The sequence below is a fragment of the Podarcis melisellensis genome (genome assembly GCF_964234715.1).
Source record: "Podarcis melisellensis genome assembly, chromosome: 5".
Taxonomy (NCBI): Eukaryota; Metazoa; Chordata; class Lepidosauria; order Squamata; family Lacertidae; genus Podarcis; species Podarcis melisellensis.
Window position 1 is genome coordinate 797,079 of NC_138537.1, and position 25,768 is coordinate 822,846.

Genomic DNA, 25,768 nt, shown 5'->3' on the forward strand with positions numbered 1-25,768 from the left:
CGACACAACACAAAACACTGTTGCTGGATGTAGGTTTCATTTTATTTGGTTTTTATTTTATATTTTGGAAATGTGCATCCAGTTTTTTCCTTTAAATTTTTTTGGGGGCCCCCCAAGAGAGTGGGGCCCTAAGCTAGAGCTTGTTGAGCTTATACGTAAATCTGGCACTACACAGAATCCTAGAACTGGGAAGGGATTCCCAGAGGTCCTCTAGTCCACCTCATTGCCCCTTTAATGCAAGTCTGCTCTGCTCCAGGAGAGAGCATCCCAGTCACAAAGACCTGCTTGCCCGGGGACGACCAGCACAGCGGCCGGCCTTGGCGAGAGAGCTGTGCGGAGGATTTCCGGAGACACCTTCTCTTCTGTGGGACGGAGGTCATCCAGGCCAAGGGTCCAGTGAGAGCCGTCGTTCTGCGGACTGGTGAGTGACAGCACTGACTGGGAGCAGGGCGGCGGGGGGAGGCGGGGGGAGGGGGCTTCTGCCCGATTAGCTGAGCGTCAGCTTGTCACCTCCTGGATTGTAGATCTGTAGAACTGAGAGGGACCCCCAAAGGCCATGCAGCCCAACCCCCGGCAATGGAGGAATCGCAGCTCAGAAATCCCATCTCCTTCCCTCTCTCCTCCGTCCCCAGTGGAGAGAGGCCTCTGGATTGGGCCAGTCCAGGCACCAGATCTGAACTGGGAGGGCAGGGGGGCCCTTCTCCCAGATGAGCCAGGGGGGCTCTGGCATGGGTTCTGGGCTTTCCAGAATTCCTTAACGTAAGGTGACCAAACCCCCCCCCCCATGGACATGCTCTCTTCATGTGCTCCTCCCCTTCGCCAGAGCACATGGTGGAGTCCTGGGTTTCGGTCTGCAAAGAGGCATACAAATAAAAAATGATGATGATGATGAACTTGGCAAGGTTTATTTATGTCATTCATCTACAAAAATATTTATATGCCGCTAGTTCACGGAGGGGATGGAACACGGGCGGCGCTGTGGTCTAAGCCACAGAGCCTAGGACTTGCCGATCAGAAGGTCGATGGTTCGAATCCCTGTGGAGGGGTGAGCTCCCATTGCTCGGTCCCTGCTCCTGCCAACCTAGCAGTTCAAAAGCACGTCAAAGTGCAAGTAGATAAATAGGTACCGCTCTGGCGGGAAGGTAAATGGCGTTTCTGTGCAATGCTGGTCACATGACTCAGAACAACTGTCTGGGGACAAACGTTGGCTCCCTCAGCCTGTGAAGCGAGATGAGCTCTGCAATCCCAGAGTCGTTCACCACTGGACTTAACTGTCAGGGGTCCTTTACCTTCTACCTTAGTTCACAGGGGAGAAAAAGAAAGCGGTTCACAGTATTTCTTGCATAAAGGCATATAGAAAAAACCGTATTTAAAAATAATAATGATTAACCATCAATTAACCATTCAGAGAAACCCAGCATCTACTATCTCCTTATTCTGCTTCTCATCTTCTGACCTGAACCCTCACTTCTGGAACTGCACCCCCAAACTCTCAAGCTCTCCCTAACCCCACCCTCAGCCCAGACCCACTTTTAGGGACTTGTAACTCAGAGCTGTTGGGCGTTGAGGCTCCCCTTTTGCTGTTTGCATTTTGGGTGCTCTAGTTGAACTGCGGAACTCCATCCCACAGGAGGCAGCAACGGCCACTCATCTCAATGGCTTTAGAAAAGGATTGTGCACATTCATGGAGGAAGAGAAGACCAGCCAGGATGACTGTTGGTCTGCCCCCAGATATTATTACATTGCACACATTATTATATGTGGCAGCCATGCTTCTGAATCCTGTGGGAATGATCAGGGTGGCAGGAGAGGATATATTAATATCCTTCCTAACTTGCACTAGCAAGTTCCTTTACTTAGCAGAGTTCCATTCCCCTTTTACATGCACAGCAGATAGCTGGTTGCAGGCTTGTGTAAGCTTCTCGCTATTATACAATTCAGACTGTCTCAGATTGAATTGTACAGTGGTACCTTTGGTTACATACTTAATTTGTTCCGGAGGTCCGTTCTTAACCTGAAACTGTTCTTAACCTGAAGCACCACTTTAGCTAATGGGGCCTCCTGCTGCTGCTGCTGCGCCACCGCTGTGCCATTTCTGTTCTCATCCTGAAGCAAAGTTCTCAACCCAAGGTACTATTTCTGGGCTTGTGGAGTCTGTAACCTGAAGCGTATGTAACCTGAAGCGTATGTAACCTGAGGTACCACTGTACGTTCCTGGTATGTTCCCTTGAATCCCTCTTAAAATAATAAGGATGTGACAATCTTATTCAAAATCAATAAAAGAAGTTTACTTACATCAGTTCACAGTTGGATTCCTGAAGGCAGACTTAGTTACGAATATGTACATGTGGCTCTACCCCATATGGGGGAATAATCCCAGGGTCTCTGCTAGCTGAGAGCTAGCAGAGCAGTCCTGGCTAGAAGCTGGTCAAACGAAGAAGGAGGTCAAAAAGGGGGAGGTGTGCTGCGTGACTTGTTCTTTTGTTACCTGGACAGGTGAGGTCACTCCCACCTTCTATCACATGCAAAAGGAAGGATGCTCCAGCCAGGAGGAACAGGAAGTTTCAGCTGGCTGGACCAAACATCCTCTTGCATGTCCACTCTAGGAAAAGAAGGAATGTTGTACTTGACTGCCTCTCATGGATCACATCCCACAAATCCCAGTTGCTGGAAAACAAAGGTGGGGAGAGTTGTCCTTGTGCTCAGATCCTGCCTTCAGGTTTTCCCCACTGAGGCATCTGGTTGGTCACGGTGAGAGCAGGGTGCTGGACGGGGTGGGCCACTGGCCTCATCCAGCCCAGGCTCTTCTCAGCTTCTCCTGCTCTTCCTTCCAGGTTTCAACACAGCGAAAGGTGACCTGGTGAGGTCCATTCTGTACCCGAAGCCCCTGAATTTCCGTCTCTACAGGGACGGCATCCGCTTCCTCCTCTGCCTCATTGGGATCGCGGCCATCGGGATGGTCTATGCCGTCTGCGTCTTTGTCCTCAACGGGGTGAGCGGTTGGCGCCCAAAGAGCGGATCTCCCAGGGGATCCTCCAGGGGGAGGGGGGAACCCTGCTCAGGAACCCCTCCCTTCAGAAACCAGGGAGACACTCTTTGCGCAGATGCGACAAACACACACACACACACACACACACAATTTTTATTTATTTTCCATTTAATATTATACATTCACATCATTATTATCTACTTTTCCTCCCTGGCTCTTTTGAGCCTATCCACCTCCTTCCCTCCGGCCTTAGGGCTTTCAAAATTAACCCTTATATCATTGCATTTTATACGTTTTCCAGTTCTAATTACTCTCATTACAAAATGGCTCAAAATTTAAATAAAGGTAGAGAGATAGAAAATTTCTCATTGCAAGTCTTCAGACACCCCTGCTGGTGATGTTAATGGCTTACAATAATCCTTCAGATATCATATAAATTTACTGCAATCCTTTTGGAATACTCGATCATGCTGGTTTGGGATTTTCCCCATCAGCTTCGCCAGTTCTGGAAAGTCCATCATCTTCATCTAGATGTGACAGCTGAGCGTTTTGCATCGTGGCCGTTTTGACATTTTGGTTTTAGTACTTTTCCGGCAGCACCATATTGCTGGTTTCTCTGAGACGCTGAAAGTTCATCAGAATCTCATATTAAAATGAAGGCAGGAGACTTTTATTTTTCCAAACACATTCCAGCTTTTGCCCATGTGGCCATTTCCCTTTTTCCTCTGTCCCTTGTATTTGTTGACAGGAAAACACGTGGTCTTTGTTCCCCTAAACAGTCTCGCCGCCATATGTGGTGGACTTGTAAAAGGGTAAAAGAATATTGGGAAATGATCCATAATGAATTGAAAAAAATGTTTAAAAGTACTTTCCCCAAAAATCCCAGAGTCCTTTCTGTTGGGGATAATTCAGGCTGAAATTCCCAGGTGTCAAAAAAGGTTATTTATGTGTGCTACCACTGCAGCCTGTGTTTTGTTAGCCCCCCAAATGGAAATTGAGCCAGGTCCCAACTAAAGAAGTGTGGCAACTTAAACTGAAAGAATATGCACAACTCACAGACTTAACATATAGATTAAGAGAACCAGAAGAACATATGTTTAGAGAAGATTAGAAAACATTTATTGAATATATGGGAAATAAGTGTGTATAGCTGAAAATGTTGGCAGCATTAAGATAAATTCAACAGTGTAATTTTTTTTTGATGGATGCAATAATGGAATACTGAATGGTATAGTTTCTGTAAAATATGCTGGGATTTATGATATGTAAAATGAACCACGGAAAGAGAAGAAGGGAAGTCATTGATATCTTAAGGATGTAAAATGAGTATTTTAAGTTCTAAAACAGAAATATATATCTATATCTATATCTATATTTCTATATATCTATATAGATATCCGTATAGATATATAGATATAGATAGCAGTGTCACTGCCAGTGTCTACTGGGGGCCCCTGAATTTTGAACCCTCTACTTGGGGGCTGCCTTCTTGGTTGGTATCATTAGGAATGCTTTTTTGTTGTTGTTGTTGGTTAGTTTTTGTTACTATTATTATTATTATTCTTGCTGTGGAGGCAGAGCATAGCCATTGTGGCTGGCAAGAGCCATGGGTTTCACGTGGCCTTTCCAACCTGCCCTGCTGCTCTGGGTGCGAATTCTGCTCCCTTCCCTGAGCCAGGAGGAGGCTGGCGAGGTGGTGAAGAAGGCGCTGGACGTGATCACCATTGCGGTCCCTCCTGCCCTGCCGGCTGCGCTGACCACGGGGATCATTTACACCCAGAGGCGGCTGAAGAAAAAAGGGATCTTCTGTATCAGCCCCCAGAGGATCAACGTGTGTGGCCAGCTGAACCTCATCTGCTTCGACAAGGTGCGCAGGGAGGGGGAGCGCGGGAGCCTGGCTGGGGAGTCCGCAGGGAGAGGAAGCCCCCTTGGCCTGGAGGATTTGGGGGGTCTTCAAGGCTCTTGGCTTGGCCGATGGGAAGCCGCAGAATGTTCACAAGCAGTCCAAGTATGGCCACCCTAGCCTAGTGCAACACCCTCCTTCCGTCCAGCGTCCAGTCAGATGCTTTTTCTGAATTCTGACTGGTCTTCAGAGCTGCAGTGCTCCTGCTTCTGGAGGAGAATATTTCTTCCCAGTTTGAGACTACTACTAGTAGTAGTACAGTCATACCTCATGTTACATCTGCTTCATGTTACATTCTTTCAGGTTATGTCCCGTGGCGAGCCGGAAGTACCAGAAAGGGTTACTTCCGGGTTTCACCACTCGCGCATGTGCAGAAGCGCAAAATGACGTCATGCGCATGCGCAGAAGCGGCAAATCGCAACCCGTGTGTGCGCAGACGCGCCGCTGCGGGTTGCGCTCTTTTCATTTTGCGAACAGGCCTCCAGAACGGATCCCATTCGCAACCAGAGGTACCACTGCAGTAGCCGAATTTCATTTCTATACCGCTTTATATTTTAAAGAAAAATCTCAGAGTGGTTTACGGCATATTAAAACATCCATAAAACATTCTGAAGAAAGTCAAATATAGAGCATACAGTCAAAGCAACATGATTCAGAGAAAATTAAATATTAAAGATTTCAAAATAAAACATTACAAGGGAGGTCAACATGTTTAGCACAAAGTTAACCAAAATAAACTTAAACATTTCAAAAAACACACACGCCACATTTCTAAGTGAAGTCAAATATAAAATGCACATTGCAAACAGTGTGACTATGAAGCTAAACACGCTTGCTCTCAGCCTCTGCCCTGCGTCCGAAGGAGCACAGCACCCAAGGGAGAAGGGGCCTTTGAGCGCCAAGTGGGAAGCCCTCTAGGAGCCCGGGGGTGGGGTGAGGTTACCTCCATGCTGAGCTCTGTGGATGAGGCCCCTGACCCCCAAGGAAGGTCCCCAGGCCAGCTGCCCTTTCCCCCATGGCTCCTCTTCCTCCTCCTCCAGCTTCAGGTCTTGCAATGCCTTGTTTTGTCCTTGCCCGCCATCCTGGCACCTCTGACCAATTCCCCTGCCCCTCCCCAGACTGGCACCTTAACCGAAGACGGACTGGATCTCTGGGGGCTGGTCCTGGCCAAAGGAAAGAGGTACCTGCCTGTCTCGTATTTCCACCAAAGAAAACCCCCTGTGTTGCCAAGCAGAACACTCTGAACAACAACAAGCAACACGTCGGCTAATAATATACTGACAGTATTTTTTGTAACACTACAGTGGACCCTCTAGTTACGTACCGCTCTGGAAACGTAGCTTTCGGGTTATGAATGCGGCAAACCCGGAAGTGTATACTTTGGGGTTTTGCCGCACATGCATGCGCAGAAGTGCTCTGCTCACCACGTACATGCGCAGAAGCGCTCAATCATGCCGTGCACATGCGCAGAAGCAGTGCCTCTGCCTACGGACTTTTTGGGTTGCGAACGGACCCCTGGAACGAATTTAATTCGTATCCAGAGGGTCCATTGTTTCAAAATTCATAAACAGAAGATGTATCCAAATGTCGCAATAGGGTTCTCCGAGCACAGCAGCAGACAGGACAGGTCTTCCAGGATAATGAACTGCTTCAATGATAATTCTCCATCTGCTGGCAATAATATAAAATGAAATCCATTATGTTCAAATGCAATACAGTCATACCTTGGGTTACAGATCCTTCAGCTTGTGTTTTTTCGGGTTGCGGACCACTGAAACCCGGAAGTACCGGAATGGGTTACTTCCAGGTTTTGGCAGTCGTGCATGTGCAGAAGCACTGAATTGCAACCCGCGCATGCGCAGACACGCTGCTGCAGGTTGCAAACGTGCATCCCGCACGGATCACGTTTGCAACCCGAGCGTCCACTGTACTGAGATTGAAATGTCAGTATATTATTAGCCGACGCGTTGCTTGCTGTCGTCTCATATATCCATGCAGCTCTTCAGTTTCCAGGGTGGTTTAGAATGACTAATAACAGGCTGTCCTGTGCTAGGGTTCCTGCATTGCGGGGGTTGGACTGGATGATCCCTGGGGGACCCTCCCAGCTGGACGGTTCTGTGATTCTTGACTCGGAGACTTTTTGCAGGCTCAGAAACACACCTGTTGGGCCAGTCCCTTTGGGCGCCCTGCTTGCCTCATGCCGCCTGCTCTCCTCTCTCCCCGCAGCTTCCAGGCTGCCCACTGCCTCTCCTCCGGCCCCCCGCTGCCCTGGGGCCTGGCGTGCAGAGCCATGGCCAGCTGCCACTCCTTGCTGCTCCTGGACGGGAAGATCCAGGGAGATCCGCTGGACCTGAAGATGTTTGAGGCGACCGGCTGGGTGAAGCTCTCTCTTTGCTGTGCAGAAGCTCAGGGCTGGGGGGGGGGGTGCCAACGCTAGGGGGGGACGGGGGGGGCGCTGCTTGGCAGGCCAGGCTGGTGGGGAAGCCCTTTGCACAGAGTGGCTCCTTCAGAAGAGCATCCCTCTGCCCTGCTCTCCCCTCCAAGGGCACAGGGATCTCTTTTGGCAGAGACTGCTTTTCAGACAGCTCAGTCGGAAGAGCACGAGACTCATATTATTATTTTTATATAGATTTTTATTAATTTTCAGCATATCATTTTCAACAGTAATTAAACATATTTTAACATAAGCTATGTTAATCCTAACTGGGATCTGCTGTTGTATTTAACTTGAATATACAGGAAATTGAGGATTCCAGCAGAGAAGATGGACAATGGGCAGGTGCCGTGATAGTCAGGCCAGGAGTCAAGGCCCAACAGGTGAGGTCAGGTGTCTGTCACTCACCTTGGACAGGTAGAGTCGGGGGGGGCAGGCAGATAAGGCAACTTGCTGACCCAGAAGTCCGTCTCCCTCCACTTCTGCATTCCTCTGGGATTAATGAATCTCTTCCTGGCCAAGGAGAGGCAGTGACTAGCCCAAGGTCGCCCAGGGAGTTTCACGGCTGAGCAGGGATTCGAACCCAAGCCCAGCACTTTCACCACTGCCCTCGCTCTCCAGGTTCTAGATTTAAATGCCCCCCCCCAGTCACTGTCAGGGGGGCTTCAGAGTGTGTGATTATAATCCGTGTGGGTGGGGGGTTTAATAGCTCCCTCCTCCCGTGGTGCCACGGCCCTGATCCAAGTCGTGCCCCCTGGGGTTGCTCCAGGGCATAGCTGTCAACTTTTCCCTTTTCTTGCGAGGAATCCTATTCGGAATAAGGGAATTTCCCTTTAAAAAGGGGAAACGTTGACAGCTCTGCTCCAGGGCCCCTGCCCTCCGCCCCCTGGGCCCCCTGGGCAGGAGCCCCTCTCCCTCCTCGCTGCACCCGGTGCCCTGTTCCTCTTGCCTGTCTCCCCAGGGTGCTGCTGCCGTGGGCGGCATGGCCATCTTACGCCAGTTCCCGTTCTCTTCAGCCCTGCAGAGGATGACCGTCGTCGCCCAGGAGTTTGGTGGGGAGCGCCACGTCTACATGAAGGGGGCGCCCGAGAGAGTGGTCGGCTTCTGCTGGCCAGAGACAGGTGACCGACAGCTTTCCAGGCATTGCCCCCTTCACTCCCCCCCACCCCATGCCAGTTTTGGGCGGCCGTCTTTGCGGAGAACCTGCTCAAGGCCTCTCAGGACTGGGACTTGCCCCCACCCCTCCTTGGTTAGCCGAGTTTGGAGACCTGCCCTGAGCCAGGATCCTGCCCTGCCATGGAGGGATGCTCTCCTTCTAGACAGGCGGAAACGGAGGAATGGAGAGGCTCTGGCCTCAAGCACTCTGCACATGGGCAGAAGGGTCTCTCAGGAAAGGCAGAGATGCTTCTGAATCTCAGTTGCTGGAAAGAGCAGGAGGGGAGATGCGCTCTTGTGCTCTGATCCTGCTCACAGGTTTCCCTCCGGGGCTGCTGTGAGCAGGGCCGGATTGAGGTTTGATGAGACCCTGAGCTACTGAAGGTAATGGAACCCTTAATATGTCCAACTGTCCTTTGTCCACAACAAATTGGCACTGTTTTTGTGTGTTGAATATATGCTATATGGTAATTTATGGATCTAAGCGATGACAAACCTAGACGGCATCTTAAAAAGCAGAGATATCACCTTGCCAACAAAGGTCCGTATAGTTAAGGCTCTGGTTTTCCCAGTAGTGATGTATGGAAGTGAGAGCTGGACCATCAAGAAGGCTGATCTCCGAAGAATGGATGCTTTTGAATTCTGGTGCTGGAGGAGACTCTGGAGAGTCCCATGGACTGCAAGAAGATCAAACCTCTCCATTCTGAAGGAAATCAGCCCTGAGTGCTCACTGGAAGGACAGATCCTGAAGCTGAGACTCCAGTACTTTGGCCACCTCATGAGAAGAGAAGACTCCCTGGAAAAGACCCTGATGTTGGGAAAGATGGAGGGCACAAGGAAAAGGGGACGACAGAGGACGAGATGGTGGGACAGTGTTCTCGAAGCTGCCAGCATGAGTTTGACCAAACTGCAGGAGGCAGTGGAAGACAGGAGGGCCTGGCGTGCTCTGGTCCAGGGGGTCACGAAGAGGCGGACACGACTAAACAACAACAATAGGTTATCTCAAGCCATTTGCGCATGTTGCCATGCCACCAGTCCATGCAGAATGTAGCACCCTCTATATAGAAAGGAGCAAACCAGTGATATTTGAGGGAGCAGGCTAGCAGGCATGGCCCATGATTTACATCTTAGGAGCCGACACAACACAAAACACTGTTGCTGGATGTAGGTTTTATTGTATTTGTTTTTTATCTTAATTTTTTGAAATGTACATCCAGGTTTTTTCCTTTAATTTTTTGGGGGGCTCCAAGAGAGTGGGGCCCTAAGCTAGAGCTGCCTGCGAGAGCAGGGCGTGGGGCTGGAGGGGCCACTTCTAGCAGACTCTCTTTCTGTCCTTGCGTTCCCAGTGCCCGACACCTTCCCCAGCAAACTCCAGCATTACACCTCTCGGGGCTTCAGAGTCATTGGGCTGGCGCAAAAAAGTCTGCCAGCGGGAATGGAAGTGGCTTCCCTGACAAGGTAAGAGAGAAAGCCTGTGTGTGTGTGTGTGTGTGAGAGAGAGAGAGAGAGAGAGAGAGAGAGAGAGAGAGAGATATGGATGTCCAGGATCCCCTGAAGTGGATGCTGCTGACCAAAGCTCTCCGCCAGAGGTCATTCTAAAACAGGGGTCAGCAAACTTACCGCACCTCAGGCCGGTGTCTCCAGGGCCAATCGCACGGCGGGCTGGAGGGCTGGGAGCGCATGCCCATAGGTGTGCGCACACGCTATTTCAGGTGCACTTCCGGGTTGGAGGAGCACCAGACGTAGCTTGTGCGCATGTGCACGGGCCCCCTCTGATCCAGATGTGCACCGGAAATAATGCTTGTGCATGCGCAAATAATGCTTGCGCATGCACACAACCTATTTCAGGTGCTCCTCTGACCTGGAAGTGGGCAGCCGTGCAGCACAGCGCCAGTAAGAGCGGGCGGCGGGGTTCACCATGGGCTGGATAAACGAGTCCCTAGGTCCTTATCTGGCCCGCGGACCTTAGTTTGGGGACCCCTGTTCTAAAAACTAGCTAACCCCACAGGAAGTTGGAAGAAAGTCACGGGTCCAGCAGAGCCAGAAAGCAAAGCCCAGACTCCGTAGCAGCACCTGAGGAGTTAGAACTCGCCTCTGAGGCTGGAGGTGCTGCCTGTTTTTTTAAGACAGCAAAATCCATGTGGTTGGTTGCTTCCCACTCCCTCACCATTTCCACATTTGGAGACATTTGGATTATGCGGCCTTGAAAACTCATGGAGTCATCAGCCTGTGGGGATGGAAGGGAACCTAGTTTCAAAGCCTGCAATGCTAGAATTTCAACTCAAGAAACCCTGGCAGGCAGCCCTTGCAGGAAGGAGAGTCCTCCGCCATCTCAGGGAGGTCCGTTCCCCTCTCTGTTCCCATCCGACCGTCATTCCTCATGTTTCATCAGAATCTCCTTCCTTGGTCGTCTCGGTGGCCCACTTCTGCACACAAGCCGAGGCTGGATGGCTGCTGCCGTGAGGTCCGTGGAGGCAACTTGTTGCCGGCGGTGGGAGGCAGAATGCCGGACTGGGCAGCCTTCCCTGGCCTGATCCAGGAGGGCTCCCAAGAAGAGCTCTGCAGCAGGACCAGACCAAGGGCTTCCCAGGTCCAGCATTGGCCTTTTGCCATCTTCTCTCCTAGTTCAAGGGCAAAGGCCTGACTCGGAGCCTTATTCTGCTCCCTGCCAGCTTGGCCACTTCAGGATGCGGCCAGCTGGATCTCCTTAGCCTTGACCTGCCTGCTTCTTCTATCCAAGGGAGCAGCTGGAGTCTGGCCTGACCTTCCTGGGACTCCTGATCCTGGAGAACCGGCTGAAAAGCGAGACGAGGCCTGTCCTGGAGGAGCTCAGTGCCGCTCGCATCCGGAGCGTGATGGTTACAGGTGGGATATCCGGTTGGGGTGCTGGAAGCCAGAGAAAGAGGGGTCCCTTCGGTGCTGAGCTCCCTGCCCCGGTTTCAAAGGCCCCTGGGCTGTCAGAGCTCTCCAGAGGTGGCTGGGAATCCTTTCCTCCAGCACCAATCAGCGTGCAAAGTGCTTTACATCCCTCGTTTCATTTATTCACATAGCAACCCCAAGGCTGTCCCTCAAGTTCCCAGCTGTGCAGGGCCTTGAACCCATAACGTGGGCCAATAAACCTGGAACACTTCAGCTTGGGACGGGCTCTCGGAAGAACATGCAGCCTGCCTCTCTCCAATCTGTGGGAAAGTTCAGGGATGCAGGAGAGGATATATTGTTTGATTAAAGCCTTTCCAACTTCTGTAAACAGGTTCACAATTTAGCAGAGTAACAGTCCCCCTTTTAAATTCACAGCAGATGCATTTTCCTCAGGCCTGCTAAAGCCTCTGTAATAACTGTTCTGGTATTTCCCCCTTATTCCCTCATAAAAGATAAGACATGGCACAGCATTCTTTAAAAGTATAAAAAGAGTTTCCTCACACATCATTCTGTTCACAGTAGGATCCCAGAAGGCAGACTTAGCTTAGAAAAGTAACATACACCTGGAACTTATCTCATAAGGAGACAGTCCCTTTGTCCTCTCTTGGCTGGAGGCCAAGAGAGCATCTTTGGCTAAGCAGATGTTGCTTCTTTGACGCATGTAGTCAAAGAGAAAGAGATGGCTGCCCTGCCCTGTGCTTTTGTCATTACCTGCACAGGTGAGGCCACGCCCACCTCTAGGCACATGCAGAGGAAGTCTGTCCCAGCCCAGAAGGAAACAGGAAGTTGACCTGCTGGCTGCACAAACATTCCTCCCCATGTGTAAGCATGTTCACTCTAGGAATGTTGTACTTGACTGCTCTTGTGTTTCACATCCCACACAATCCATCCCTTGTCATTGTCTTCTCTCTCTCGGGCTGCCTACCATCATAGAATGGTAGATTTGGGAGGGCTCCTCTTGTCCAGCCCCCTGACATGTGGCCATCCAGCCTCTGTCTAAAGGCCTCTATGAAGGAGAGTCCGCCCCCTTCCGAGGGTGACCGTTCTGTTGTCAAACAGCTCTGATAATAAATAATATTATTCTTATTAATAATAATAATAAATTTTGTTATTTGTACCTTGCCCATCTGACTGGGTTGCCCCAGCTACTCTGGGCAGCTTCCAACATACTGTATTTTTCGCTCTATAAGACGCACCAGGCCACAAGACGCACCTAGTTTTTGGAGGAGGAAAACAAGGGAAAAAATATTCTGAATCCCAGAAGCCAGAACAGCAAGAGGAATCGCTGCGCAGCGACCCCTCTTGCTGTTCTGGCTTCTGGGATAGCCACACAGCCTGCATTCACTCCATAAGATGCACACACATTTCCCCTTACTTTTTAGGAGGGAAAAAGTGTGTCTTATAGAGCGAAAGATACGGTATATAAAAAAATAATAAACATTAGAAAATTCTTCCTCTGGACGTCAAGATCCCAACGCTCAGGGGATGACGCCCCTGTCTTGACTTTCCAGGTGACAACATTCAGACGGCAATCACCGTCGCCCGAAATGCCGGCCTGATTCCTCCCGGCAGCCGAGTGATCCTTGTGGAGGCGAGCGGCCAGCCTGGGCTCCCCTCGCCCTCCGTCACCTGGGAGCTCCTGGAGGAGAGCAAAGAAGACCAGGGCGACAGCAGCGAGTCCAAGGTGAGGGTCCCTGGGGTCCCCCTGGAGGGGGCTCCTTCTCTCCACTTCTGGGTCTTGGGTGGGGCTGGCAGAGCAGAGGTTTTGGCAAAGGATGCCAGGCAAAAGAGGGCATGTCCCAGGGGTGCCCTAGCCACCCTCAGCTCCTTCTGACGCAGCACAGAGCCCCCGGGTCTTTGCATCTGGCCAGGGCACCTCTGTTTTTTGGTTTTTGTTTTAATTAATCTTTATTGGTTTAAAATCAACACATACACACAAAGAAAATTCAGAAAAAAGAGCAAAGAATAATAAAAGAAAACAAAGACATGGCAAAATTATACAAAAGGAAAACAATATACAAGACATCTTTTACAAACAAACAAGAATATGTCACACTGCTTCACAAATGCACAAAAATATTTCCATCAACAGCTTCCGACTTCCTTGATGTGGGTCCTTTGTTTCCTCCATTCCTTGCCTCTGATTTTCCCTAAATCTTGTTTGTATTCTTTTTACTTTATTTCAATTTGAGAGCTATTCGAAGCATTCTCAAGTTTCTATACAGGGACCCTGTTCTTTTAGATACTGTTTATACATCTCCCATTACTTTTTAAACTTTTGAGTCAACCTATCTCTATTCCCCCCCCCCCCCCGGTCATATATGCTAATTCCGTGTATTCTGGGTGACCTGCCTCTGGCGGGTGGGATCCTGGTCCGAGGCCAGAAGGAGCAGGTGCCTCTTCCCTTCCTCCTCTTTTGCAGGAGAGAGACCTGGAAGTGGGAGGAGGAGGAAGAGGGCCTGATCCTGGAAGGGGCAGGTACCACTTCTGCCTGGATGGGAGAACCTACGAGGTCCTCAGTCAGCACTTCAGGCACTTGCTCCCAAAGGTGAGTTGGGACCCCTGGGGTGTCTCTCTTGGGGGGGAGCACAGCACATTCAGACAGAGCCCTTTGTTTGGGGGAGGGCAACAGAACGTCTGTTTGGCATGCAGAAGGCCCCTGCTTCTGCCATCTCCAGGTAGGGCTGGGAGAGCTGCTGCTGCCAGTTGAGCGGGCAATACGGCCCAATGGTCTGACTTGGAGCAAGGCAGCACCATGCTGTGCTTCCAAGGAGGCTGGTTGGATCCAGCCAGGCCTGGGAGCCCCCCCCCCCCAGGCTGCCTCTGCCCTTCTGCCCACCCGCCCACCTGGGCGCTGGCCCAAGCCGCTGTGCCCGACTCCTTCCCCAGCCTGCCCCTGAGGCTGGGCCTGGGCTCTGCGCCCTCTTTCTCCCCGCAGCTTCTCCTGGACGGGACGGTGTTCGCTCGGATGTCTCCGCCTCAGAAGGCCAGCCTGGTGCAGGAGCTCCAGAAGATGGAGTGAGTGAGCCCAAGTTCAGGAAACATACAGGTGGGGGAGGGGAGGCAGTGTGGTGCAATGGTTAGAGCGCTGGGAAACTCCAGGGTACAAATCCCCATTCAGCCCTGAAGCCCACTGGGTGGGAGGTGGCCTGGTCACCCGCTCTTGGCCTGGTCTACCTCACAGGGATGTTGGGAGAATAAAAGTTGGAGAACCACCTTAAGGTGCCCTTCAAAACCTCCAGATTTTAAGCCACATCTGCCATCTCTAGAAATCTTAAAACGTGTCTATTGCCACCTGGCTGCAGCAGAGGGAATGCAGTGAGCCTGCTCTAGATCATTATATATTATATAATATTAGATATTAGATATTTTCTCCAGGCAGCTTCCAGATAAAAATGAGAGCAGCTAAAAACATGGGGGGGGGGGCGCGAATCATTAAAAGACCATAAACCTTGGTAGAATTAAATCTATCTCTAGACCATCTGGTTGGCTTTCCTGATTTTTTGTACAAGCTCCCAGGAACATTAGCAGCAGAGGACTGTTAAAGGGCTTCTGTGCCAAATTTCCTGCTAGGGTTTCCCGTTTTCTGCTCAGAAGGCAAAAGTTGTGCTGCAATTTGCCAATGCCTCACCTGACCCGCGTGATGTTGGGTTTAGCCAGGCTTCCTTTTGTACTGTGCTTTCCAGCTTCAAAGCTCTGAGTTTTGTTTGGTTTGGTTTTTGCCCTCCGCATAAACCCACGTTATACCACTGAATCAGAGCAAATGTCAATCTGCCGAAAATGCCGTTGCCGTTTGCTCTGATGGCGGGTTTCCCCGGGGAAAGTGCCAGGGCAAATAATAATAATAATAATAATAATAATAATAATAATAATAATAATAGTACTACTACTACTACTACTACTAATAATAATAATTTATTATTTATACCCCGCCCATCTTACTGGGTCTCCCCAGCCACTCTGGGTGGCTTCTAACCAAATATCAAAAACAATACAGTGTCAGACATTAAAAGCTTCCCTAAACAGGGCTGCCTTCAGATGTCTTCTAAAAGTCTGGTAGTTGTTGTTCTCTTTGACATCTGGTGGGAGGGCGTTCCACAGGGCAGGTGCCACTACCGAGAAGGCCCTCTGCCTGGTTCCCTGTAACTTGGCTTCTCCCAGTGGGGGAACCGCCAGAAGGCCCGCAGCACTAGACCTCAGTGTCCGGGCAGAACGACCGAGGCTGTTTAGGGCTTTCAAGGTCAGCACCAACACTTTGAATTGTGCTTGGAAACGTACTGGGAGCCAATGTAGGTCTTTCAAGACCGGTGTTATGTGGTCCCGGCGGCCGCTCCCAGTCCCCAGTCTAGCTGCCACGTTCTGGATCAGTTGTAGTTTCCGAGTCACCTTCAAAGGTAGCCCCACATAGAGCGCATGGCAGTAGTCCAAGCGGGAGATAACTAGAGCATGCACCACTCCGGCGAGACAGTCTGCGGGCAGGTGGGGTCTCAGCCTGTGTACCAGGTGGAGCTGGTAAACTGCTGCCCTGGACACAGAATTAACCTTCGCCTGAACAGGTTAAACAACCCTGAACACTCTGCTCAGACGCGGAGCTTTAAAGCACAAATGCTGTGCCAAGAAAGACGATGCCAAAGGAAGTCTGGGTGAGCCCCTTCTGCATGTCTTTGCGTGACTTTCCCCCCTTTCCTTCCCCAGCTACTTTGTGGGCATGTGTGGAGACGGTGCCAACGACTGTGGGGTCAGTACTGAACTGTATTTCGAAACCTTCCAAAGGGGTCCATCATCTCCGGGGAGGGGCAGCCTCTTCCAGGCCAGGACGGACCAGATCCACGGGCAAATGTCACCTGCAATTGGTCCTGAGCAAGGCTGAGAGCAGTGGCTCCTCCGAGTCCATGGGCTGCTCCGGAGCTCCCAGTTCCTTTCTCCCTCCTGGGCTGCAGAGGCCTGTTGTGCCCAGCGATGCCCATGGACCTGCTGCTGTGCCCTCCTCTTTTAGGGCAGCCTGCGCTTTGGAACTCCCTGCCGATGGATAGCCGCCAGGCGCTTTTGCAATTCACTTTTTGGTGTCCACTTAAAGTCCTCTTGCTTAGACAAGCCTGTTCAGGTGCTTGGAAAATCAATGCAACTTCAATCTGTTGTAGTCTGCTGCTATTTTAACTTTTCAAAAGTCATATATATATATATATATGTGTGTGTGTGTGTGTGTGTGTGTGTGTGTAATTTTTTTATTAAGTTTTTTAAAAAATGTATACATATAAAACAAAACCATTTCAAACATTAAAATACCCTTAGACCACTTTCCCTCCCTTCACGGGTTCCATCTTTAAGATTAAATTTACTGCATCTTTTACTCTTACCTATCTATTATATAACCATAATTACCATTAAAACATCACATTACAAGTGTCTTTACATCCCTGCCAAAGATTTTTAACTGTTTACAGTGGGCTTTAAAATAAATTACAAATTTACTCCAGTCTTTAGAAAATACTTGATCTTCCTGGTTTCGGATCTTTCCTGTCAGTTTTTCAAAAAGGAGTGTTGCTGTCAATTTATCTTATTGATAATTTTACTTGCTTTGTCTTTTTTTTTTTTTTTTTTGCTTCTTTGCTGTTTTTATTTTTATTTTTACAATCCTAGAATCGTGGAGTTGGAAGGGACCCTGAGGGCATCCAGCCCAGCCCCCTGCAATGCAGGAATCTTTTTAGCCCACGTGGGTCTTGAACCCACAGCCCTGAGATTAAGAGTCTGATGCTGTACCAGCTGAGCTAACTAAAATAAACTCCCAGGCCTGGTGCACAGTTCCTTCCCCCTCGGCCGCCCCAGAGTATTGCCAGCTGCTTCGAGGGGTTGCTGGCCTGCCGGTTCTGCAGAGCGCAAGGTGGTGTGCGTCTGGGGTGCTGGCAGCGGCATCTCAGGGTGTCCCTGTCGCCCAGGGGTTCCTGCACCTTCCTTGCCCCAAGTCCTGAGACTGGGCTGCTGTTGCCTTTCAGGCCCTGAAAGTGGCCCATGTCGGCATCTCCCTCTCCGAGCAGGAGGCCTCGGTGGCTTCCCCCTTCACCTCCAAGACCCCCAACATTGAGTGCGTCCCAGAGCTGATCAGGTGAGCCCCAGAGTCCTGTGGGGAAGGTGGGGCCCTCTCTCCCCCGCTGAGCAGAGTCAAGCCGGGGGGTGGGGTGGAGACGCAGTGTTGAGATTTCCATTCCCCCTTTAGGAACAGACGTGTGGGATTGTTACGTGTCATGTGTCTGTTTACATTCCAGCACAGCTTGCTGGGAACTTCTGTTGTGTATAGCTTTTGCTTTTCCCATTCCCTCTGAGACGACATGAGAGAGAGAGACGACATGTTTCTTTGTCCTGATTTATGATTAATAAATCTGTAGTTGTGGTATGCTTCCACAAGCCTCAGGCCTATTCTGTGTGCGCAGTTCTCTCTGCTGACAGCGTGTCCTGGCTTTGAAGCCCGGGGCGCTGATTTACGTCGGAGCACGGGCCGATGGAAGGAGACGGCACAGCTGGGGCTTGTCAGCTGGCCTCCCGGCCCTCTGCATGTCAACACACAGAGTGGGGGGGCTGAGCTGGCACAGGTTGGCAGGAGGCCGTACAGAGGGCTTGAAACCCCCCCAAGAGGCCCCACTTCCCTCCTTTGCCTGGTTCCCAGTTCTCTAAGTTGGAGGGGATCCCAAGGGTCCTGTAGTCCACCCCCACTGCAACGCAGGCCTCTCCAGGCCCTCCTTGCCAACCCTTCTCCCTCTCCTCCTTCTCCCCGCAGGCAAGGCCGTTGTGCCCTCGTCACCTCCTTCTGCATGTTCAAATACATGGCTCTCTACAGCACCATCCAATACCTGGGAGTCCTGCTCCTCTACTGGGTACAGGGCCAGGGGAAGGGGGTGGGCACGGGGGGGGGTGTCTCTCCGATGGCCGGGTGTCCTCCATGCCTCACCCGGAGGGCAAGGGAGCTGCTGCACTCCAAACCAAGGGATTCTACCCCCTTCCGAAGCTTTTACCCTCCAGAGGTTCTTCCTGATGTTGAGCCAAAATGTCCTTCCTCACAACTTGAATCCGTTGGTTTGGGTGCTTCCCTCTGGAGCAGGGGGAATCCAGCTGGCTCTGGGCCCCCTGCCCAGCCAGCACAGAAGGGGCCACGTGGCTCCGTTTGGTGTGCGGTCGTGATAAGCAGCGGCGGGTGGGGTGTTGGGGTGCCTGGGCCCTGGACCCTCAACCTGGCTCTTCTTCTCTTCCAGCAACTGAACTCCTTTGGGAATTACCAGTTTCTGTTCCAAGACCTGGCCATCAGCACTCTCATTGGCATGACAAGTAAGCTCTTCCTAGCGGCTCCGGGTTAGGGGGCCGGCCCCTCTGGGCTCCGGGGGGCCTTCTGGCTGCCCCAGGGACGTCCCCACCACCCACCTCTCTCTTTGCAGTGAGCCTGAATCATGCCCACCCCAAGCTGGTTCCTCACAGGCCCCCCGCCCGGCTCACCTCTCCGCCTCTGCTGCTCTCCCTGGTGCTGAACCTCCTCCTCAGCCTGGCCATGCAGGTCTGCGGCTTCGTCCTGGTGCAGAAGCAGCCCTGGTACTCCACCAGAGACCTCCTCAGGTAGGGAGGCCTGGCTGCTGCCTGGAGATGGGCTGGGGGACCCTCCTGGGGGGGGGAAGGTGGGGGAGAGAAGGCTGGCTCCTGGCATCCCTGACTCCATCCCCCGGGTCCTTTTCAGCGCTTGCTCTCCTGGGAACAAAAGCGACGACGCCTTCCCTGCCTCGCCCAGCAACCGGACGGAGGCCGACGTGGACAACGGGTACAAGAGCTACGAAAACACCACCGTGTGGCTTCTCTCCACCTTCAACTGCCTCCTGGTGGCTCTGGTCTTCTCCAAGGGGAAGCCCTTCAGGCAACCCGTGTACAGAAACCGTAAGAGCAACGAGACCGGCTGGTGGGGTTGTGGGTGGAGAGAGACGTGGCCCCTCAGAGACCACAAGAGCCAGGATCCCCATCGGAGGCTTCGTGCCTCCCTCCCGAGAGTCGGAGGTGGGCTGCATCCAGACCCTCCCCGCCTTCCAGAAGCATCGCAAGTCCTCTCCCTTTGGGTCGGCCTTTGGACAACTCTTGGTCCATTTTTATTTTGACGTGCTTGGTTAGAACTCTAGGACCCTCATACCTATGGGACTGCCTCTCCTGATATGCCCCGTGGAGGACCTTAAGGTCCATAAATAGCAACACCCTAGAGGTCCCAGGTCCTAAGGAAGTCAGATTAGCCTCGACCAGAGGCAGGGCCTTTTCAACACTGGCTCCGGTCTGGTGGAACGCTCTGTCTCATGAGACCAGGGCTCTGCAGGATCTGATATCTTTCCACAGGGCCTGTAAGACAGAGTTGTTCCGTCTGGCCTTCGGCTTGGAATCAACTTGATCCTTCCCTTCTTTCCTTTTTCCTTTCTCCTTCTGTGATGGAACTCCTATTTGGGGACTTCCCTGGCTTTTTCTGGCCCACGTAGGACCAGTCTGGAAAGTTAGCCTTGGTGAAGATTTGACGTTTTCATCCCCCAAAAGTTTCTGATTTGAGTTTCTATTGAAATGAGGCTGCATTTTAATGTTGTATTTTAATTTTGTTTTTAAGTTGTGTCTTAATTAATTGTTTTATATCTGGTGTTAGCCGCCCTGTGGCTGGGGAGGGTGGGGTATAATTATTATTATTATTATTATTATTATTATTATTATTATTATTATTATTATTATTATTATTATACCATGAATCATGGAATTGTAGAGTTGAAAGGGACTCCATAGGGATGCAATGCAGGACAGAGGGCCATCCAGCCTCTGCTTAAAAAGACCCAGTGAATAACAGAACCATAGCATTGCAGTGTGGAAAGGGACCCCAGGGGGTCATCCAGTCCCACCCCCTGCAATGCAGGAATCTCAGCTGAAGCATCCATGAACCGGGGGGGGGGGCACCCAGCCTCTGCTTAAAAACCTCCACGGAGGAAGCGTCCACCACCTCCTCCTCAGGAGACCCTTCCCCTGTGCAATGGCTCTTCCTTTTGGAAAGTCCTCATCTTTATTTGGAATCTCCTTCCTTGTCTTCAGATCCCTCAGTTCAGATCTCAGCCAGAAAACAAGCCTTCTCCCTCCCAGCTCTGCAGGCTGCTGAAGCCCCCAGGCCCTCTCTCAACTCCCCGTGATTCCTGCATTGCAGGGGCTTGGACTAGATGACCTTTGGGGACCCCGAATCTCCAGTTCCATGGCTCTGTGCCCCCCTCTCCCCAACGGCCTCCCCCCCAGTTCACCCCCAACTGCCTTTTCCTTCCAGATGTCTTCGTCCTGGTCCTGGGGGCGCAGCTGGGCGTCTGCCTCTTCTTCCTCTTTGCCCACATCGAGGGTCTCTATGCCACGATGGATGTGAGTAGAAATGCCCCCCCTCACCCCAAGTGCTGCAGCCCATCCCTAGTCCCCCCCTCCCGCTGCCCCTCTGGGGGGGGGGGTCTCCCGGTAGGCCTGGCATGAGACCCCTCCCTCAAGCCCTGCAGGGCCACTGTGGGCAGAGACCTCTTTCAGGTGGCTTATAATGTTCCTTTGTGGGAGGGGCCCCTCCTAACACCCCCCTCCCTTAAAATAATCCTCCTGCCCAGATGCTTAGGAAGTTATTGAGAATTTTAACCTGGGTTAGTGTTTTAACTTTTCACATGTTTTGAAGCATTGTGAATTTTTCGGGATCATTTTTTCTTTTTTAAACCGCTTTGAGGGCCCCCCCTTTACAGTCCAGCAGTGTATGAAACTTATGAAAGAAAGAAATACTTAAAAAAAAAATTACTAGCACCCCCGCAGGAGCTGATCCCCTGCGCATCTCCTTCCCTTGCTGTCATCCCAGACATATGTTTAAAAACAGCACAATTAATCACCAGCTCCACCCCTGAGTGGATGGAGGGCCAGATTCAGGGCAGGTCAGGTGGCCCCCAAGCCATCTCAACAACCTGCAGTGTGCAAAGGCAGCCACTAGGTGGCCTCATAACAGAAGTTTCCCCTCTGCTCCTTGCAGAGGTCTCTCTGCCTTAGATTTTAAAGCAAGCGAAATTATGCACTGTTCTGTTTTGCACTGTTTTTAAAAACACCCATTTTTAACTGTTTTTACGGTGCATTTGTAAATTGCCTTGAGACCCGTGGAGAAGGCGATTCAGGAATCTTAGTTAATACCAAGCATAAAAATGAAGAATCATATCTTTGTAACCCTGATGCTCAGGAGAGCTGGTGTGGCTTAGCGGTCAAGAGTGCTGGGCTAGGGACCTGGGAGAGACCCAGGTTTGAATCCCCCCTCCCCGCTCACACATCAAGCTCTCCCTGGGGGTGACTGTGGGCCAGTCCCTGCCGCTCAGCCTGGCCCTACCTCACAGGGCTGTTGTGGGGGGGGGGGGTTAGAGAGGGGGAACCATGCCCACCCCCTTGAGCCCTTGGGGTGAAAGGCAGGATATAAGTGCAATAAAGGTAAAGGTAAAGGTACCCCTGCCCGTACGGGCCAGTTGTGTCCGACTCTAGGGTTGTGCGCCCATCTCACTTAAGAGGCCGGGGGCCAGCGCTGTCCGGAGACACTTCCGGGTCACGTGGCCAGCGTGACGAAGCTGCTCTGGCGAGCCAGCACCAGCACAGCATACGGAAACGCCGTTTACCTTCCCGCTATAAAGCGGTACCTATTTATCTACTTGCACTTATGGGTGCTTTCGAACTGCTAGGTGGGCAGGAGCTGGGACTGAACGACGGGAGCTCACCCCGCCGCGGGGATTCGAACCGCCGACCATACAATCGGCAAGCCCTAGGCACTGAGGTTTTACCCACAGCGCCACCCGCGTCCCTCATAAGTGCAATACATGAAATTAAATCGAAATAAATGATAACAGCAACTGATGCATCTACACCCAGGACTTGGCCATTGGAGTAAAATAGAGCATCCCAGAGGCGGGGGGGGGGGAGACTGCAAAATGTGCATGGAAAGGGGGTCTTTGGACTGGGCATGCCTGGCAGGGGACAAGGCTGGCAGTGCCCCCGCTGCCCTGGATGTGCCTTCCCTCCTCCATCCTCCCATGTCTCTGACCTGCTTCTGCCTCCAACCCCCCCCCCCCAGCTTGTCTGCACTCCCATCCTTTGGAGATTCTCCCTGCTGGGCCTGCTGCTGATCACCTTCGCCCTCTCCCTGGTCGTCGAGGTGAGTTGGATCCGTTGTCTTCCCTCGCCTGGGCTGCTCAAGGCCCCCCGAAGGCAGGGGGTGTGAGAGCCCAGGCCTTTTCTCCTCCTCCTCTTGGGATACGCATGGGAATGTTCAGGGAGACAGGAAAGGATAAATTGTTGAATAATATCCTTCCGAACTTGCGCTAGCAGGTTCTATAACTTAGCAGAGTTCTACCCTTCCCCTTTTAAAATGGCAGTGGTTAGCTTGCAACAGGCTAGTTTTAGCCTTTCAGCATAAGATTCCTGGTAACCCCCTTTAAGGCAAAGGTAAAGGGACCCCTGACCATTAGGTCCAGTCGTGGACAACTCTGGGGTTGCGGTGCTCATCTCCCTTTACTGCCCGAGGGAGCCAGCGTACAGCTTCTGGGTCATGTGGCCAGCATGACTAAGCCGCTTCTGGCAAACCAGAGCAGCGGACGGAAATGCCGTTTTCCTTCCCACCGGAGCAGTACCTATTTATCTACCTGCACTTTGACGTGCTTTCAAACTGCTAGGTTGGCAGGAGCAGGGACCGAGCAATGGGAGCACATCCCGTCGCGGGGATTCAAACCGCCGACCTTCTGATCGGCAAGTCCTAGGCTCTGTGGTTTAACCCACAGCGCCACCCACATCCCTGTAATCCCCTTTACTCCTCTTTAAAAGGAATAGACACGACACAGTCTTGTGTAAAAAGTATAAAATAAGTTTACTCACATTCAGTCAGTTCACAGATGAATCCCTGAAGGCAGACTTAGGTATAAACAAGTATAAACATGTAGAATCTATCCCATAAGGAGATAGTTCCTTTGTGTTCTGTTGGCTGGAAGCTGAAGAGATGTACCTTCTTCTACGAATGGAGTCAGAGACAAAGAGAGAGGGCTTTGTGACTTGCCCTGTTACCTGGACAGGTAAGGTCATGCCCATCTCTGGTCACATGCAGAGGAAGTCTGTCCCAGCCCAGGAGGAAAGTTTTTCTACTGGCTGAACCCAGCATCCCCTTGCACGTCCACTCTAGGAATGTTGTACTTGACTGCTCTCTGTGTTTCGGATCCCACAATACAGGGCTTGTCCCAGCTGCACCCAAGAGTGGCAAGGAGATTTCTTCCCACCTGCACTTATCGTGGCTGCCTGTGTTTTGAACGGATCTCTTTGAAATCCATACAGTGGTACCTTGGTTCTAGAACTTAATCTGTTCTGGGAGTCCATTCAACTCATGAAACCATTCAGAAACCAAGGCACAGCTTCTGATTGGCTGCAGGAGCTTCCTGCACTTAATCAGAAGCCACGGAAGCCGTGTCGGACATTTGGCTTCTGAAAAACGTTCGCAAACTGGAACACTTACTTCCGAGTTTGCGGCGCTCAGGAGCCAATTTGTTTGGGAGCCAAGTTGCTCGAGTATCAAGGTACCACTGTATTTTAATTCTACTTGTGTTCAGTTACATTTTCATGATCATCTCAGTTTTTGACACTTTCTGTTTTATCTGTAGAAACTGCCTTGATTTCTGGGCTGGGGAAAAAGCAGGCTATGGATAAATGCTATCTATCTATCTATCTATCTATCTATCTATCATCTATCTATCTATCTATCTATCTATCTATCTATCTATCTATCTATCTATCTATCTATCATCTATCTATCATCTATCTATCTATCTATCTATCTATCTATCTATCTATCTATCTATCTATCTTCTATCTATCTATCATCTCAGCTTTATGCCAACAGCCATTCGTCCGAAGGACACAGGGCGGTTTGCAGCATAAAAATGCAAGATGAAAACACAAAACACATGACTCAATAGCAAAAACAAAAGTAATCACTCCATTCCCACACATAAATTATTATTATTACTACTACTACTATTATTATTAAATGAATATGGATCCTGCTGAGGCTTCAGTTCTGCTTGCTCTGCCTTTTCCCCACGCAAGGGCCTGATCCCCCCTTTTCTCTTGCAGGAGGCTGTCATTGAGAACAGAGCCCTGTGGGCGCTTCTGAAGAGAGCCTCTGGGTACCAGTCCAGGAGCCGATACCAGAAGCTGCGGAGGGCACTGGAGAGGGACCCCTCTTGGCCGCCCCTCAACAGAACGGACTCTGCAAGCCCTGGCGCGGTTTGCGTGGCTGGCTTTGGGGCGGCTTATGGCAACCCGGCGTTTGTGAGCCACGAAGAGCCCGTCTGCGGGCCAAGTGTCTGAAGTGAGGTTGCCACGTCTGTGCCTCAAGGGCCGCCTCCTTGCTCCCTGGTCAAAAGCGGGTGCCATTAGCAGCGGCAAGGGGCAGCCCTGAGGGCAGGATTCCTCGGCCGACGGAGAGGCGCAGGCCTGGGCTGCTGCTGTTTGGACAAAGCTCAGGAGGCCAGAGCCGGCTCTGCCACTAAATGCCATCCAAAGCCCTCGAGGTGGCAGCCCCGTGCGTGGCCGACCGGCCAGCCTGCCACCTCCACCAGCAGCACAGAAACAGTGCCAGAATTGGGTCTGAAAGAAGCACGAGATCCTGTGGAGCCTGCGGGTTGTCTCACGATCTTGCCCCAAATGGGCACTGATGCCAGCGCTGCTTCTCTGCCCGTGGTGGAGGTGGCAAAGCAGGCAGAGAAACAGGTTCTGCATGCGAGGAGTTTATCCTACGTCGCTTCACGCTGTTACCCTGCCCTGCTCCAGGGCAATCTCCTGTCGCCCCTAACAAACCTTGATTTTTCTAAAAAATAAAAAAAAGCGAGTTTGTTGCAGAAGCACACCAGATGCAGTTTAATGGCACAGCCTGAAGTTCTTCCTTTGCAGCTCACTCTCACTCTCAATATGACTGTCTGGAAGCAGCCTTGGAATCAGACCATAGTTTGTGGCAGTGGGGGGGAGGGGCAAGGAGAGCGGGGGGGGGGAGGGACTCATGAACGAGTCTCTGAATAAAGCTACTTCCTAGGACTCTCAGGTGGGGAGATGTGCTGGTGATGTCCCTTTGGGGCACCTGCTTGTCTACTGGAAAAAGAGGTTGCTGGACCACCTGAGCCATGGACCTGATCCAGTGGAACTCTATGTACAGAACAAAAAAAATTCCTTCCAGTAGCACCTTAAAGACCAACTAAGTTAGTTCTTGGTATGAGCTTTCATGTGCATGGTATCTGAAGAAGTGTGCATGCACACGAAAGCTCATACCAAGAACTAACTTAGTTGGTCTTTA

General features: G+C 51.3%; 1 protein-coding gene across 4 annotated transcripts in view; it reads left to right on the forward strand.

Annotated features, from left to right (window-relative positions):
- LOC309369693 (putative cation-transporting ATPase 13A4) overlaps positions 1-25,322 on the forward strand; it is a 48,452-nt gene extending 23,130 nt beyond the window's left edge. For 2 of the 4 annotated variants that reach the window (XM_081910794.1, XM_081910795.1), the window contains exons 10-30: positions 257-421; positions 2,835-2,992; positions 4,668-4,856; positions 6,011-6,072; positions 7,119-7,269; positions 7,632-7,709; positions 8,288-8,447; positions 9,828-9,939; positions 11,222-11,346; positions 12,912-13,084; positions 13,823-13,948; positions 14,339-14,418; positions 16,096-16,138; positions 17,394-17,503; positions 18,173-18,269; positions 18,645-18,717; positions 18,825-18,999; positions 19,118-19,311; positions 20,708-20,796; positions 22,511-22,591; positions 24,553-25,322. In XM_081910794.1, coding sequence (XP_081766920.1) covers positions 257-421; positions 2,835-2,992; positions 4,668-4,856; positions 6,011-6,072; positions 7,119-7,269; positions 7,632-7,709; positions 8,288-8,447; positions 9,828-9,939; positions 11,222-11,346; positions 12,912-13,084; positions 13,823-13,948; positions 14,339-14,418; positions 16,096-16,138; positions 17,394-17,503; positions 18,173-18,269; positions 18,645-18,717; positions 18,825-18,999; positions 19,118-19,311; positions 20,708-20,796; positions 22,511-22,591; positions 24,553-24,789 — 2,678 coding nt within the window. In that variant the 3' untranslated portion in view covers positions 24,790-25,322. The remainder of the gene's footprint in view (positions 1-256; positions 422-2,834; positions 2,993-4,667; positions 4,857-6,010; positions 6,073-7,118; positions 7,270-7,631; positions 7,710-8,287; positions 8,448-9,827; positions 9,940-11,221; positions 11,347-12,911; positions 13,085-13,822; positions 13,949-14,338; positions 14,419-16,095; positions 16,139-17,393; positions 17,504-18,172; positions 18,270-18,644; positions 18,718-18,824; positions 19,000-19,117; positions 19,312-20,707; positions 20,797-22,510; positions 22,592-24,552) is intronic. The other 2 variants (XM_081910796.1, XM_081910797.1) reach the window with 2 other exon arrangements.
- Positions 25,323-25,768: the final 446 nt, after the last annotated feature.